The sequence below is a fragment of the Rhopalosiphum padi genome, chromosome 3 (assembly GCF_020882245.1).
Source record: "Rhopalosiphum padi isolate XX-2018 chromosome 3, ASM2088224v1, whole genome shotgun sequence".
NCBI classification, from domain to species: Eukaryota; Metazoa; Arthropoda; class Insecta; order Hemiptera; family Aphididae; genus Rhopalosiphum; species Rhopalosiphum padi.
Genome location: NC_083599.1, coordinates 35268064 through 35286439, shown reverse-complemented (window position 1 = coordinate 35286439; position 18376 = coordinate 35268064). Strand labels below are relative to the sequence as shown.

General features: G+C 24.3%; 1 protein-coding gene across 1 annotated transcript in view; it reads left to right on the top strand.

The window, feature by feature from the left end:
• The first annotated feature begins 10990 nt into the window (after positions 1 to 10990).
• The window catches only part of LOC132924052 (nephrin-like), a 433787-nt gene continuing 426401 nt past the window's right edge, over positions 10991 to 18376 (top strand). Inside the window, exon 1 of the mRNA XM_060988125.1 lies at positions 10991 to 11620. Within this exon, the coding sequence (XP_060844108.1) occupies positions 11485 to 11620 (136 nt within the window). The 5' untranslated portion in view covers positions 10991 to 11484. The remainder of the gene's footprint in view (positions 11621 to 18376) is intronic.

The following is an 18376-nucleotide window of genomic DNA, read 5'->3' as shown; positions in this document are numbered from 1 at the left end:
ATAACTTTTTGCAGTATTTTTATTTTTTTATTTAGTGTACCATTTTAATATTTGTGACCATTTTATGGATGGTTGAATTATAAGAAGGTTTCAAAGAATTTTAAATAATATTTTAAGTATTTTATTAAATTTATTTAGAAAAAAAAATTAATATGTGATCACAATATTTTTTTTTATTATTGAAGAATATTTAAAATAACAATGTTGATAAAATGCTTATTCTACAAATTAAATATTTTCGATAGTAAAGTTGTGTGCAATAAAATGTTTTAGTATATAATGTTAGTTTTGATAATATAATTGCCATCTCTTTAAGAGGATGCCTACAGCGTAGTATATGTTATCTCTCTCTAACCCACGCACAACATAGCAAATTTTACGTTCACAAAAATGACTATAACCATATTAATTTTTCAAATTAGAATAAAATGACCTATTATAGAATTTATTAATTTAAAGTTAAGAACATGATCTTGGCATCTCATAAGCGTTTTATTATATTTTTATTTTAATATGAGTTATGAGTATTTTAAAATTATAAATTGTTTATATATCTATTAATTAAATATCTAAAAAGGTGAGTAATATTATTTCTATACGAATATTAAACGAGATGTATCAGTTTATTCTCAATAATAAATAACAATATAGTATTTTATTAGGCCGTCTTTGAAATAAATAACAAAAAATTGTACGTTTACCTCGAAATATACCTATATGATACATATTAAAATTTTCGATTTTGGTATTATACTTAGAATACATGTATTAGGTATAGGTATTAGAATGACAGAAGAACTTTTCATGTACGTTCTATTACGATACGAACCGCAACCCCAGTATATTTAGTTTTTATCCGTGAAGGCTATAAATGACGCAGTACCTAATAAAGGTAGGTATACCCATCGTTTGAATAATTGTGATATAACTTATATAAGTAGGAGATGACTGATGATAATAGTTATATCCATGATATAAATATAGTTTTATAGCGTGAGTTGTGCATAACATACCAATATAAATAATAAAATATATTAAATGAAAAATTACAGCATTTATGTGCGTTTATATCTGTTATCTGTATTTTTTTAAATTGACAGAAGGTACGTTTTTACTTTTTAAAATTATAAATCCTATATTTTCTGAAAAATTTTTTAACTGAATTCAATAATTTTTTTTTTGATAAATAATAAGTTAGATTTATTCAAGGTGAAAATTCAAAATAATTTAATATAATCTAAACGAAAACTATTTTGTATATTGTATTATAATCATTTCAATGAAACGATTATGGATACGTGATTTTATTCACAAACTATATATACTTCAATCTTATAGTTAATAATGTACCTATACCTCCAACTTGATTGAAACAGATTAGTTTTTTTGTTTATTTAAACACGATTTCATATTATACTATAGTCAATAATATATAAAAACTTAAAAACGTTTTTCAAGTATACAGTCAATGTATTTTTACCTAATATCTTTATGGTATATTCAATTTTTATCTCAACGCAGTATTATAATATTATATAATATAGTTATATTGATTTAGATATTTTCATGATATATAATATATATTACATCAAATATTTTTTGATACATCCGTATCCTAGACGCAGTATATATTATATTAATGTAGGTACGCACATATATATTATATTCGTATATGTTGAACGTATTTGTATATTTAATTTCCTTGGAGATTTGATTCTGCCGGACACCGGAAACAGGAACTGAAACTCTTATTAAGCTAGGTCCCTGTCCGAAATCCTGCTACGGTCTTATTGTTACGGTCGAAAAATCGTTATATTACGGCCTGCTTGCAGCAGTAGGTATATAACGAATGGAGCATATACCAATAAACTTCAAAGGAATCCACTATGTGTACACTGTACATACGATTGTAACGAACAAATCAACCAAATATACGAAGTATTTGTTCGATTTGTTCGTTGCCGGTCACGTTGGCCAATTATTACTATATACAATACGTCAATATGGCAGTCAGTGTGGTGCTATATTAATATGAAATATGTTTTTCTTTCAATTTGTAAAACTTTCGACAGAAGTGACAATATTGTATAAATGGAGAACAACTTACTATATACATCAACGCCAGACGGCCGCCTATCTTTTTTATCTGGCCAGAGTGTGCTATACATTTTAAAATTACTTTATACAATTTTATAGTTAATCTATATTTTATTTTATTATGTTATTTTTAAATTAAATCATGTAGTAAATATAAAAATTAAATGTAATAAATTGTACCTAAATTTTATCGACCTTTTACTTTTTTTGCTCTCTATACTTTCTATTCCGCTAGATTTTAAAGCTCTAAAAATTGGTCCTCTAGTAACTCCAAGCTCCGAGGCACCTATATCCTGTTATACAATAATATATTATTAATTATATACAATTAAATCAATTATTTGGTATTTAATTATTATAATATAGTATGTTATATTATACTATATAGTATATACCAGCGTTTCCCAAAGTGGGCGATATCGCCCCCTTGGGGTCGTTAGTTCTTTCCAAGGGGGGAATGAAAGTTACAAGCTTAATTTGGAGGAATTTCATTTCAAATGGCGGTGACAGTTGCAATTATGTTAAACAATATTATGTTTATTACTACATCATTGTATAGTATAAAATTATGGTACGTGTATATTTTGTATTTTTAGAATAATCGTTAGGTCAGACAACGGTTACAAATAACTAATCGTGGGGACTTAAGAATACGTTTTACGAAAATTGAACCTAACATCAACCAAATTCTAACAAAACACCAGTCACATCCATCTCATTAAGACACCTTTTTTTATTTGCATCTAAACAATTATACATTATACGATATTATGATAAAACATATACTTATATTTATAAACTATACATTAAATTTTTTATTGCATACTTTTGTAACAATACTTTTTTTAAGGGGACGTTTGTCGGATTTTTTTTTGAAGTGGGCGGTAAAGAAAAAAAAGTTTGGGAACCACAGGTATATACAGATAATCAAGTACCTATACGACATGCAAATTATTTTAATTTTTATAGTTTGAGTTTAATAACTATTACCATATGTTATATTATTATAATTAACATTTTGAGACGTATTAATATATATATATATATATATATATATATATACATATTAGAGCGTATATCTGCATCATTATTTTTATCAATACAATGATTTAATATAGCAGAAATCATACAAATATACATTTGGTACTTATTCCTGTTTTTGTTTTAAAAATGTTTAAACGCCATATGATAAAAAAATTGACTTTACAGTAATAAAAAAATAACCATAATATGTAATATTATATTATAGTGAGGACAATTTTAGTGCACTAAAATATGGATTGATTTTAGTTGTGGTCTAAAATGTTAGAAATTTTTTAAAGTCGGTCTATGATTTTTTTAATTTACATTATGGAAATTTCTACTGTAACAAAATTAACATTTTTACAAAATTCTTAAAAAAAAATCTAAGTGCATGTAAATTATGAACATAGCACGCTATATTATACTTAATTTACTATATAGATTTATAAATGTATAATTAATACAACTACAGTCTACAATATTAAGGTTCAGTGTACATCTGATACTGTTTACGCATGGTAACATGTTGGTTCATACGTCATGGTAAAAAGTAAAGAGTAATATAATAAAAATTATATCTAAATGGTTTTTATTATTCTGCAAATGAAGACAAAAAGTTGAATAATTTTGATCGAGCATTTACTCACCCTTCCCATTTTGTACATAACTATTTGAAATTGAAAGTAATTTTGTTGGATGACTAAAAAGCATTCCCATTACGTACTACAAAAAAGTTGATAAATTACCTGCAAGGAAGAAATATAGTCTGTTTTTTTCAAAATAATTATAAAATTTACATATACAATAACAGTATAACACATTATTATTATCTATAAAAAAAAACTTCAACAAAAGTTATTTTAAATCCATAATAAATAAATTTAATAAATTTTTACGCAATTCAACATTTTCATCGAATAAACAATTTAATAAATAATTTTAAAATTTATTTTAATTAATTTGTATTATAATATTTTATCAAAACGGTATTATATAAATATATTTAGTATACATATACATAACACGGTTTTTTAGGTTTCTAGGTTTGATTGTTGACATAAAATTAATTAAATCGTCTATTCGCTATTATTAATTTTGTATGTTGTTAATTGATACCCACGTATTATATAGTGGGAAATTGAGCTCTTTCCAATAAACGTTTTCAATTAAAAATATGTGTTAAACCACGTAAATATAATTATGTTTCAAACAAAATCTTTTATCCTCGACATACACGTGCATAATATTAAGTTTAGACAGATTTAATGAAATATAAAATGGTTTAGAGAAAATCAATTGTACCAGTAATTTTACTAATCATTCATTTCAACTGAAGGTTCCAAAAGTAATTAATAGAAAAAGAGTGAAAATGGGTAAAATAGGTAATAATTTTGCTGTAAATTAGTTGTTGAGTGTAACTATTGTCATTGATTTAGTCACTGTAATATATTGTAATATGTTAAAATTGAATTCGATGTTAAATCATTGAAGTATTGCATACGAAAAACCGTTTTGGTCGAAAATAACGGCCAATAATGTTATTACTATAAGTATATTTTATGATATATTTATATTGATTTATTTTACTATATTACTAATACAGTAAGTTGAATTAATTGTGGTCGATAACATTGCATTTATTATATTAAATCATCATAATATATTATTACTATCAGTGGCGTTTTTGGAGTTCAAAGACCCAAAGTTCCATCGAAATATATGGTTGGTACGGATATTAATTTTGATTGTATAATTAATTGGAATTTAAGAATGGTCATTTTTTTTAATAACCCCCCCAACCTCCCGAAAATAATTTCTATATACTGATTGCTATTAACTTTTAAGGTAATAGGTATCAACTTAACCGTAAGTATTAGTGTTTTACACCGAGTATTTATAGTGTTTATACCAAGCAATATAAATAATAAATAAATAGGTAATAAACACTCATCAGAAACTTATTGTATTAGATTTTCAAAAATTATGTATGAATACTAAAAATGTGATGAATTTTTAATTATACAATTATTTGCATATTAATACAATATTTTTATAAATTTATAATGTTATATACATAAATACATTGATAAAAAATTACTGTGGAATTGGGTTTAACTTTTTTTTTGAATCTAGAAATAACCATTTATGAGAAAGTGAAGAATCTCGAATTCAATTTTCAAACTTTTTGACAAAGCAATGTTGTTTTTATCTCTACATCTTTTTCTTGAAATAAAAAAATAATATATCAAATAAATAAATGTTTATAAATAGCTCTAGTAAAAATAATAATATTATGAAAAATATATCATGTATAATATTATGTAATGTTATATCATGTTATTATATACATTTTGTTATTATTTAAAATTACTAAGATTATATGTTATTTAACCGATTTTATTAGATAAAAAACATTTTATCTTTCGGAATTATAAAAAAAAATACTGGAAATTTTTATCAAAAACTTCTAAATAGATTCCATTGTCTAGGTTATGTTAACATTTAAATTTAAAACAAATAATGTTGGTTGTTTTCAACATAAAAGCAGCTCTATAAGAGTTTTAAAATCACCTATGTGTATTAAAAAACTCAATACCGGTTTAAATAAATTAATATGTATCTACTTGTCTACTTTTATATTTAAATGTATAAAAAATATATTTATGTATTTTGTATTTAAATGTTAAAAAAATATAAACCTAAATATTATTTTACGTTATAGTATATTACATAGTATGATTTTTGTAAATTGCATGCATCTAACATATTCTTTCCTTGAATTTTGTTTTTTAATTGATTTTTCTTTTAAATATTCGCTATTTAAGTATACAAAATACACAGCTGTGCAAGTAGAAATCAAGAGTTGAAATAATTTTTAACTGAGAACTAAGCTCCTTAATTAAAATAATTTTGGGAAACTCGGTTTGATTTGGATAAGCACGTGGCTCGCCAAGCTCCGTACGTGGTAATGATGTATAGGCATTGTAGTCTCATTATTGTCGAATATAGTGTGTATAGGCTCGATATGACAAGTGCACTGCGTAAATTTCGGAGAGAAACGTGCAGGAAACGCACCTTTACAGAAATAACCCACAAGGTGAAAGTCACAACTTTTTTACTACTCAAACCATTGACTAAAAACATAATAATAATAATAAATAAAAAAAAAACACATAATAGTTATTGACGTTATTGTAAAATCAATATCGTTATACTTAAAATCTAAAATACTATATTAAAAAATCATAAGAAATATTTTACAATACTATCATAATTAAATATTATAATAACGAGTTTAAGACATACTAAAATATAACATAAGTAAATATTGTACATCTACAACGCATATTCTGCTTTGTTAAAGTACCTACAAGAACTTCGACGATTTTGTGAATTGTATTTGAACAGTTGTCAAAGTCATATGAGACATAAAACATAACCATTTTAGAATTTTTATTTTTCTAACCATGAATTATTATACTTACTAATTTGTAACTACTACAATCCTCTCATATTTGAAATATCTGTTCTTACCATCCTAGGTGACGGTAGAAGACAGCTGAATCATATATGGTATCATGGCCTCGTATAGATACTTAGATAAATACACCTAAATGACACAAAGTTTCAATAATGGATGGATTCCTTACGAAAAACTAAAAATTACCTGTTCAACACATAACTTTCGTTAAGTTATTTAAAAAAAAATTATTTAACTTGCAGACTGTTAATATATTTGTAAAAAAAAATTATTATACAATAAAATAAATATGATTTCGTTTACTTTGACAGAAGTAATAAATATCACGAAGTGCTTCTTTTTTCATGAAAAATAAGTAATAATAAAGTACCTATTTTTTATTAAGAAAGAGAAATTTAAAAATAATTGGACAATGGTTTATAAAAGATCTTAAAATAAATTAAAGATATACATTAATATCTTTATTATTAATATTGTTATAAATTTATCTTTATAATAACACAATATAATGTCATCGTAGTATGTTATTTATTATTTGTCTGCGGACCAAATATAATTTGTTCGCGGGTCGTCATTTGGTGACCCCTGGTCTATTATCTATGTATACCTATATATTATATAGATATAGTTGAGATTATTTCATGTCCAATATTTTATATTTTATTTCTACAGTAGTATTTAACAACTATGTTAGTAACAGTAAATCAACATTTGTTCCAAAATAATATTCACAATGGATTATTTGTTTTTGTATGATATATTTTTTTTTACATTTTTAAGTGGCACTTGTTTGAACTTTTATGAATAACAATGCATCTGGTACACAGGTAAAACAAAATTGTTGATTAAGTATAACGTAAAAAAAGTTAAATAAGTTATGTTAATGTAGAAAGATATACCTAACGTTTAGTTTTTTTTAGTTATTTCTTAATAAATAATATTATCTATTATTACCTATAATAAGAATATCATATTACATATTATTTTTAATGTATTATACTTTTTTACAGTTATACTCTATAATATATAACTATGGAAGTATATATTTATTTAATAGCTATTAAATTTAACCGACTCTTATTATTTAGGTAACATTTACATAAAATACAATTTGTTTTGCAATATAAAATCAATATCAATAACATTTACAAATTATTAACATAGTGAACACAATTTTCCTTGTTCTAGATACCTATTCAGTGTTTATACAATATAATAATAAACTTGATATGAATATTATAAATTAAAATATAATCACCTCGGTAAAATATAATATATTTGTATTTTTATAGTATAATTTTACATTTATTTCATTTTCTAATGCATACATTTTGTTTATAATTCAGTTAAAACCTATAATTTTATTTCTAATCACAATTTTTTTATTATTACCCTGTAAAACATACCTATTACCTATTTTTAAATATAATTTTAAACCACTTGCTTAATTAGGTGTTAATTTTTATTTAAATTTATTATATATTTTAATTGGAGTTAATAGCTGTGTTTCTTGACTCAGGGAAATTAATTTAGAATTTTATAGTTAAGTAAAACTAGTAAAATTACCTACTATTTTTCTGGTTTGGTTTGAAGTCAATATTATTTAAATTTGAGGCGCCAGCTGAGCATCCCTTATAGGAAAACATTTATTTGGCGGTTAAGACTTAGGTAATAAATTAATAAAAATTGGTTATTTAAATAAAAAAAATGTGCAAAATTTAGTTTTGGGGTACCAGGCTGACTGACCTATTTATTGTTGCCATCGAATGCGCATAATATGGTCACTATAAGAATAGATCAATTGAACAAGTTTATACATGTTATACCTTATTAAAATTGGTTACCGGTGTATATTATATGCCAACGGCGAGACTCGCGTTCTATATTTTAATACATAGCTCCATTTTACACAGTCGGCGAGAGGTTAGTGGCTCTATTGTACGATATTTTACTAAAAACTTATGTATTATGTGCACTGTGCAGTGAATATTGGCCGAAGACCATCGAGTGACTTGTAAAATGTGCATGAATAATATTTTGTATAACATATCCAGCAACAATATTAAAATGCAATTTGAATTTTATGTGTTGAATTGTAGTTGAGACAAATTTACACGATTCGAAATGACATACCTATATGAGTTCGATTACCTTAACGGACACTTACTACATTAAAATGACACAATACCGTAGTGCTGTAGAAAACTGTACGTCTGTACTGGTTGATGTTATTTTTCAGTATTAAAAATATTTTTACGAGCTACATAAGATCAACAATGGAAGAAAACTGTTTAAATGCAATAATTAAGAATTTTAAACGGAACTTTTGAAATCATAAATCTGAAGAAAATTATAGGTAAAAATGATTTTGATAGTGTAAAAGCTTAATAGAAGTTTTATAATCTTATATTTAATGAATTATGTCGATTTTTACGGTTCTTAATAAATATAAAAGATATATACATATCTGACGTAAGAGGAATAATATTTATTAGTATTTTCTAATACAGTTTATACATATAGTAAGTGACAGTGTAACAGTGTCTTTATTATTTTTTCTCCGTTAATATTACTATACTCATGATTCACGAATTTAGTCTGTCATCTGTTAACGAAAAAAAATTATCATTATAAAATAATATAACTTATCAGTTATCATATAAAAACTAGAACGCCAAAAAATGATTTGATAAAATAAAACAATACATTGATTCCGATACGAATCGTCTATTCTTGAAACTGTTACTGAATACAAACTTCTCGATAAAAATTAAACGAATTGATTGCATTATTGAATGTATGAAACATAAGATTTTCTTAAGCGTTATATAATGTAATTAATGACCTTATATTACAAAGTAAATGTTCAGGATCATTGATCAATTGATTGGATTCGTATTTAGCAACGAATGTAATATTATAATATACTTATGAATATTGAAAAGTGAGTTCAAAATGTATAACAAAAATTAAATTAGTTTATGTGATTTATTATGTTTGAGTTTGAGTTAATTTGTTTAAATATGATTTCTGTAAACATAGAATTACGCATTATTAGTAAATCAATAGAAATTATGTGATTAAAAATAAAATAAAATTGTAATAGTTTAAAATGAGAATCGTCAGAAAAAATTTAATAAAAACTTAAAAATAATTATAGTAATAATAATAAATAATACATATATTTCGTTAAAAATAGTCAAATTAATATTATAGATTCATGAGAGACGGCGAGAAGAAAATACCATAAGAGATTTCAAACTACTTTTATAATAATAAAATAATAATATAGTGTTTCGTTTACTTCCTAAAAACGTTTGGCACAAAACGATCGATGGACTACAAGAGATAAACGTCAATAGTTTTGAAATAATTAGTGTTTAATGTTAAAAAGAAATATTCTTTATAATAAATTAATATTAATGCTTTTATTATAAATAACTTGTATTAATGTACTAAAAAATAATATAGGTGCTAAATATAAATATTAATAATTATGGTAGAAATACAATCTGTACTCACTTAACATAGTATAGTTAATATAGTTTTTTTAATGAGTTATTATCATTAGTTAATACATATTAGATAAAATAAACGTATTATGTACTAATATACATATTTTGTAATAGGTTCTTACCACTATGTACAATTTGAAGTGTCTATATATTCAGTATTAAAATTTAGTTCGATAAATTTAAAAACGAACCTGTAGGTAAAAATAAATGCTCTAACAAAAATACGTCGGTACTTTAATTGCATAATCTAATATTATAAAATTTTCAACTGAAATTAAATAGGTATAAAATTCTTGACTTAAATATTTTTCATAATATACACGGGAATGTAACATATAATATTATATTTATAGCTATGCCGATTCCAGTAATAATAAAATAATATGTAGATAAAAAAAACATTGTTAAATATCTTTATGTCAATTCTAAAATGTAATTAAAACGTATCATTACCTTGTCACTCGATTGAACCAATGATTAAAAATGTTAGTTAAATAAATAGGCAAGCGCTAATAATAATCTCTAGTCAACGATCTGCAGCCGACTGCCGACCGCTGACTTTCAATGTGGGTGATCCTACATATACCCCCGGATCCGGAATGATTGATAGCACACACACGCAGTGTTGTACCGCTTATAATAACAATAATAATATTTATCATATTATACCAAGGTATAAGAACAACTCGTCCGATGGTACAACCCCGTCGGAGCGGCGGCGGTGAATGGTACACGCGCTGAATGCCGTCGTCGCAACGGACGACGACGAAGTCTCCGCGCGCGCTGCCGCCGTCGCCACCGCCGACGCTGCCGAGCACACACGACGACCACTCCGCGGATACGACCGGGTCGGGTGGTTAGCAGTCATCTGGCGACCGGTGTTCGATGCACATTGCCGTTGTCCGTGTCTCTCGTGTGTGCGCCACGAGCGCGTGTGTATAATAATATATTACAATAAAAAAAAAAAAAATAATATTATATGCGCGCCGTCAAACCACCACCGTTGTCGCCCTTTTGCGTTCGACAATTATACGTAATAAGTTCCGACAATTAAAACGGTTTCGATTTTCGTCATTTATCGTCGTCGTGCATTTCCGCCACTCATCGTCCGGCACCATTCGCGGTCTAAAAATCGCGCGAACTGCCTCCCCGGGACAAAGTCCAGACGGTAATACGTGACGTGTGCGGCTCCGGAGTGATGACTTGACTACCCGCGAGGGGCCTTTTCGTGTCCGTTTTTTTTTTATGTTTTAAAACATTTTTTTTTTTTTGCAAACAATCGGCGTGTTAGTATTATTATTTTTGTGTTTTGAAATTTTACGTTTTCATTTTTTTTTGTCGAAAAAGATCGTGTAGGCCGCGTGTGACATGAAGACGGCTGTGCCCGTGATATACGCGCTCGGGTGTTTGCTGATCGTCACGGCCCGCGCCTCCGTGGACAGCGGCAGCGGCAGCAGAGGAGCGCCCAATGAGGCGTCCGTGACCATCGTCGACGATGAAACAGGTGAGTCAGTAATATTATTATGTTATAAATTACGTTATAGGTATAATAGGCATACGTTTTAAATCGTCTTACGATTAAAATAGTGTACCATATACTCCGAGTGTTTGATAATAACCGTATCAATTTAATGGTACACATTTTATTAATCGTTTACTCGATTTTTGTCGTTCACCCTCTGACCACAATATAAATATTAACATTTACAGCATTTTAACTGAGTAATAATAATATAAAAATAGTAATAATGTATTAAAAACACGGAAGTAGGACGTAGGTATCGACTGACATCGTCGAAGCTGTGCCTCGTGAATTGTACAGTTAATTTGTACACGAATAATATAATTATTATAATATAGACTGTTATACTATCCTTTGAATGTTATAATTTCATCCTTAAACGATTATTTATATTTAATTAAACATTCAACTATATTATGTACCTAAATAGTTAATCATTTTTCATACAATTATTAAGTATATAAGTAGTATATTTATTATATTATCATGACGTGTTATTAAAATGGTAGCTAAATATTATTACCACTCATTTTATAAAAAATATTTCATTGATATGAAGCCATTTTTTTTAACAGCTGTATAAAAGTAATAGAATGTAAGAAATAAGTACAATAATTGTACAACTGTTTTCGTATGTATGATGAATATTAATTTTATTCCAAATAATTAAATTGAATTTAATGATTAATATTGTTTATGGACTATTTTTAAAATTGTAATAATTCAAGGATATTCTTTGTTAATAATTATTTTAATTCTAAAAATTAAAATATTTTTAAATTAGTTCGAAAATAAAAATTCCTCGAAAACAACAATATAATAATTATTATTTTCTTCTAAATACGACTTTTCTGTTAAAGTCAAAACACCATAATTCCGCGTAAAACGTATCTTAGAAATAACAGCCTATATTATCATTTTGGACGTTACTCGTAATTCAACGACAAGGTGTCGACGTTTAATGCTCAAAGTTTTTCGCACAGAGTACAGGTCCGGTGGAAATTTTACCAAAGAAATGGTTTGACTTCTGATTACTTTTTAAAACCACCAGCTGGTATAACGGTTATTATTAAGGTTTCATTTTTCGTAGGTACATGTCTTTTGATTAAACATTGTTAGAAAAAAAAACAATTGAAAATACCAAAAATGACATGAATGTAACCTATATTTGAGTATAATTTTAAAGGTGTTTGATAACATAAAAATACAAAAAAATAAATTAATAATGTAAATGTAAACAAATAATATAATTAAAAAATACAACCAAAATTTGGAGACAGAACAATGATTAAAATAATTTCTAAAAATTATATTCCATAAAAATCACTAAAGAATACAAAAGTGAAAAAACGAAAAAATAAATTGTATTTGAAAAAATCATGTGGTCTGGGGTGTATCGATATTCGTTAACTACGAAGTGTAAAGTTATGATGTAAATCAAATTTAAGATAAAAAAACAAATATCACTACAGGAATAGCCATCGCGTGTCTTATAAATATATATATACATATTTTATCTGATATTGTTTTTATCTCACGGGTGAGAAACTTTCTTGTGATGTGGTCCACCCTGAGGTTTAAAATATGCGTGTATAATATTTAATACTCATGTACAAAAGTTTTTGAAAAATGTGGTTTTATTCTCCATTTGACATATAACTGACAAAATGCGAAATGTTTTATGTTGAAACTTTGCATTAAAATATAGGTGACAGAATTGTGAAAAAAATGAATGAAAGGGAAATTAATTTTAGTCGTATAGTTTATATGTACAAAAATTAATATGTAAGTAGAATTATGTTGTATAAATAAAATTAACAGGAAGTATAGCAAGATATCTGAAATAAGTAATAATTATATCTTATAGTTAAAAATAGTATTATAAATTCGGAAATCAATGTTTTATGAGATTTGTTAATTCAAAAGTTAGTCAGTTTAAAAATTAGTAATATCATGTAGATAATATACTCAAACAAGAATGCGAGACATATTAGGTGATAGTTGATAAGGAATAATTATATTCTAAATTGTTATTTTATTTCTGGGTTTATTATTATTATTATTATTTTTAAACCAAATTGTATTATAGTATAATAAAATTGTATTCATCATATAAAAAACCTGGAAAATCACTCTCTGATTAGCAGTTTTTGAAAGTACGTCGTTCTTGAGCCGGTCATTAATGGATGTTTTTAAATTTGAATTCAGTGATACATATAATAATAGAAATCGTATACGAAAAACAATTCTGGGTGGTGATAGTGTGTCAGTCACTAGCTTAAGATTATTTTGTAATATATTTAAGTATGATTATAAGTAATTTTTTTTTATACAAATATAATAATTAAAAATTTTTTATAATTTAACCTTTTTTTTTTTTACAAATTCAGTGCATATGTTATATTATATCAAATTATATTTGTATTTAATTATAACTTAACAAGTTCAGTCAGTACTGACATATTAATAAATAGTCAAATAATAAGCTTGAAATTAATTTTACTATTAAAAAATATATTGCTCATACAAAATAACAATAATATATGTTACGTCAAAAATTTTAAAATGTCTACGGTTATTAGTTTTCGAATTACAAAAAAATAAATTAATGTTCTCAAAAACTGATATTACTACCATTTAATCACCATCAGGTGGAATATAGAAATATTTTATCTGCCCCTAAACATAATTTCAATCATATAATAAAACACGCATCATTATAAAACGGTAAAATATACATTTATCGAAGCAATAATAATCTAAAATAATATATAATACGGCTATACATTTAATAGTATTTCAACTCATTATTTTAAAAAAGTTTTAATTTTACTGAAAATTTTATTTTTATTTGGTGTCATCACAAAACAACATTTTAAGTAGAAGGAAAAATAAAAAAAATTGATCAAATAATACTTTGTTCATCTTAATACTTACAGCTAGTTAATAAATCTTTTAAAATTCGATTTTTATGAATTGAGAAGTTCTCAGAAACATATCATTCTGCTTTGAAATATAAAATAAAATATGTATGGTTGTCATTTAACAAAGTAAAAATAAAAATAAAATTGATAATGAAAATAAAAAATTATTTCATAAAAATGATAATATAATTAATATTTTCAACATTTTTAAAGTTTTGGTAATCATGAGATTGAGTTAGACATTTAAATCATCCTTATATTTTTAAAATGGTATTTGGATAAAAACTTATAATAAAGCAAATATTTTGATTTTGAAATTAATTGAATTAAAAACAATACAAATACATCTACATTTTTGAACCATAAAATTTCGATATAACTCTTGATCACAATATGTATTTGTTAATACATTTTTTTAAATTAAAATTTTTCATATTTACAGACAATTTAATTTTAAATTTAAATTTTAAAATAATATTATACTATAAAGATTGGAATGTTGAAGAATTATTTATTTTCAACCAATTCAATAGTAGAACGGCGCATCGAGTATGCAATTTAGTGTCTTCGATGTGAATGTGCATTATAATAATATTATTATATTATATAGTTAATACTACCTCCGTTTTAAAGGTGTTCAGTATTATTCTGTTAATATTTCAAAAAGCTTTTAATATTACGTAGATACTTTAATTAAATTGTTATTGTAATAACTTATGTTTGTGACGATACTGAAGTTAGTTAAATAATAATATTACATTTTCACTATACTTACATTAAGCTATCAATATCAAAATAATATTCTTGCATACACAATATAATAATATTATAATATTTGTTGTCTTCCATAAAATAATTTTGTGTAATATTATACAATATTTTTTTACTTAATAAAAAAAAAAATTTAATTGATTAAACATTTTTAATGAAGTCATAAAATAATCTCAATCTAACCTAACTAATACATATTTTCTCAGAAAATCATTAACTTCTATTTAGGTAGGTACCTACTTATCGTGGTAATAATTATTTACAAATTTAAGATATTAATGCAATTTATAAAATTAACATAAATTTAAATTGATTCATATACAAAGGCATAAATTGTACAAATATATTTACATTAAATTCTAAAAAGTATAAATCAATTATACAATATCTTATTAAATATTAAGTAAAAAATTAGTAAGAAAATACTTTTCTATCGATCACTGAAAGTTTAAAAATAATTCCATCAAATGAAAAATAGTGATTTTGGACTAAAGCACAACACAAAATATTGATTTTTGTCTTGACGTGAGAAGTATCAATAGAAATTTCAGCTTATTTATATTCATTGTATAGTTTGACCCTGCTAATAAGGTTGAAAGTTTTACTTGTATTAGTTGTATTGACTTGTAAAATTAGCGAATATTTTTTATAATAAATAAGTAATTTGGAGGCGTAATATAGTGTAAGTATTATAATAAAATGTTTTGTTCCCATTTATTTTCTTGAAAATATAATTTAAAAAAATAATCAGCTTATGTATTGTAAAATATTTTATTTTAACGCATGTCTAAAAATTTAGAAATTCCGAGATTGAATAACATTTAAGACGAATGTAAACCAATTTAAAATGTAAAATCTCCCTAAACATAACATTTGGTATATTTTTTCTTAAAATATAAAGTTATTTAAAAATAATAGCCAAATATTAATTAGGACAAACTTGCTACTTTGTAGTGTTAATTTTAAAACTTTTGTTTTGTTTAATGTTTTAATTTACTGTTAAAATCTATACGTATTATATAGAACCACGCTTTCTTTTATCATCTGCAAAAGTTACTTCCTATTTAAACTTCTAATTTAAAAATGGTCATTTATATTTTGTTTACATTGTATCTAGTCAAAAGCATAGGAGGTACATTAGTAAGTTCCAAATGAACAATACGATAATAGGTGAAGAAATTAAAATATAGGTACTTAAAAAAGAAAAGGACATTGTGATTAAACGGGTGTTAATGTGTTGGATATTTTACAAAGTGAAAAATGTCTATCAATTGCCATTAAAATAATTACATAACTAAAATAAAAATAAAATATATTTAGCATTGTAAAATAAAATAAATGAACTCTATGAAAGTAATTAACAAACAGAAAATATTGAAAATTCATTATTATGTTGCAGCCATTTAACTATTTAAATGTTTCTTATTTTATTACAAAACGAATAATTTTAAATAACTTTTTACTTGAAAAACATAAATAAATATTTTAATTAGTACTAAGATAAATATTTCTCATATTATACATATATAAATAATAATTGAAATAATTAGTGATAGACGTTATATAATTTTCTAATTATATAATGTATAAGTATATTGTAAATTTATATAGGAGAAAGTAAATTTAAATATCTATTTATTTCTATACTCAGTATTTTTCCTTTTTTTGGAAGCCACTTTGTTTACTGAAAACTGAGTGAATAATCATCCTGTTGTAACAATACATTTTTTTTAAATTCTTAAACAGTACAAAAATTAGCAATATTTAAAAGTTATGGTACTTTTTTTGTAATAAATTTATATGGGTTAGTCAAATATTTTGAAACATAATTAATAAATTAATATACATAAGTTTTAATAAAGTATTAGTTTTTAATAAATGCTGATAATGAAAAAGTTTAAAATTTTAATTAAATTTGTAAAAATAAAATCGCTGCCAGTCAAGTGACATCCAATCGATATTTATTTATGTCCCTATATTATACATTGATAGTAATTATTGCAATTGTAGTTTATCTGAATGCATCCATTACAACTTACTATTTAAAAAACATTCTCTTATCAATAACTCTCCATATATAGCTAATTTTACTGATTTTTAAATTGTATGAATTGTAAAATATAAAATGTCATACATTTGTCCCTTGAGGATAATTTAACTTCGCATCGTCATTTGTCATGCGATATAATATGCGCAGTTTAAAGTATAAAATATTTACATGCTATTTTTGTTTTATGCTCAACATTATTTTCATACATTTTATTTTTTAAATTTATAACCCACAAAATAACTGTTATCGAACTTTATTGGACATTATAAAGTAAAGATTGTAAAATTTTTTTTTAATAACCAAAAAGAAAATAATATATTAATATATATAAATATAGCTATATTTAAAAATACATACAAATAATATAACAAATATTATCAATACCAATATATTATTACATATTATTTGTATTTATACCTTATAGTCTATTTTAAACAGCCACTATAATATACAATTAGGAAGTTGTGTAAAATAAAAAAATTACTGCACAGAATCAAACATTTATTTTCTATTCAGTACTAACATTTTTGAAACAAAATAACTTGTATCTTACACATAATAGTGTTATTTATCATAAATTAATTTAATTTAAATTTTATTGTAAATGATAATATAATATTCTAATTTTATTTATTTGTTTTTATTGAACTGAAGTAAATTACGTTAACTTAGATGCATTAACAATTAATTGGTCTTTTAATGTTTAATTTAATTTTAATATTCATTTTATTGTTTAGTTTTATAACATAAATTGAAACCTTTTGTCACTATGATTTAAATAATATTGGTGGATAATTTATAGTTCAATTTGTATATTAAAATTTATCAGATAGTAGTAGAAGTTTAAAATTAATTTATTAATACAATCTCTAAATACATTAATTAATAATAATGATTTTTTTCTTCACACACAATTACTTAGGTATCAATAGTTACAAACATGAAAATGTATAAATATATATCTTATATTATATTTAATCTGGATTTATTATC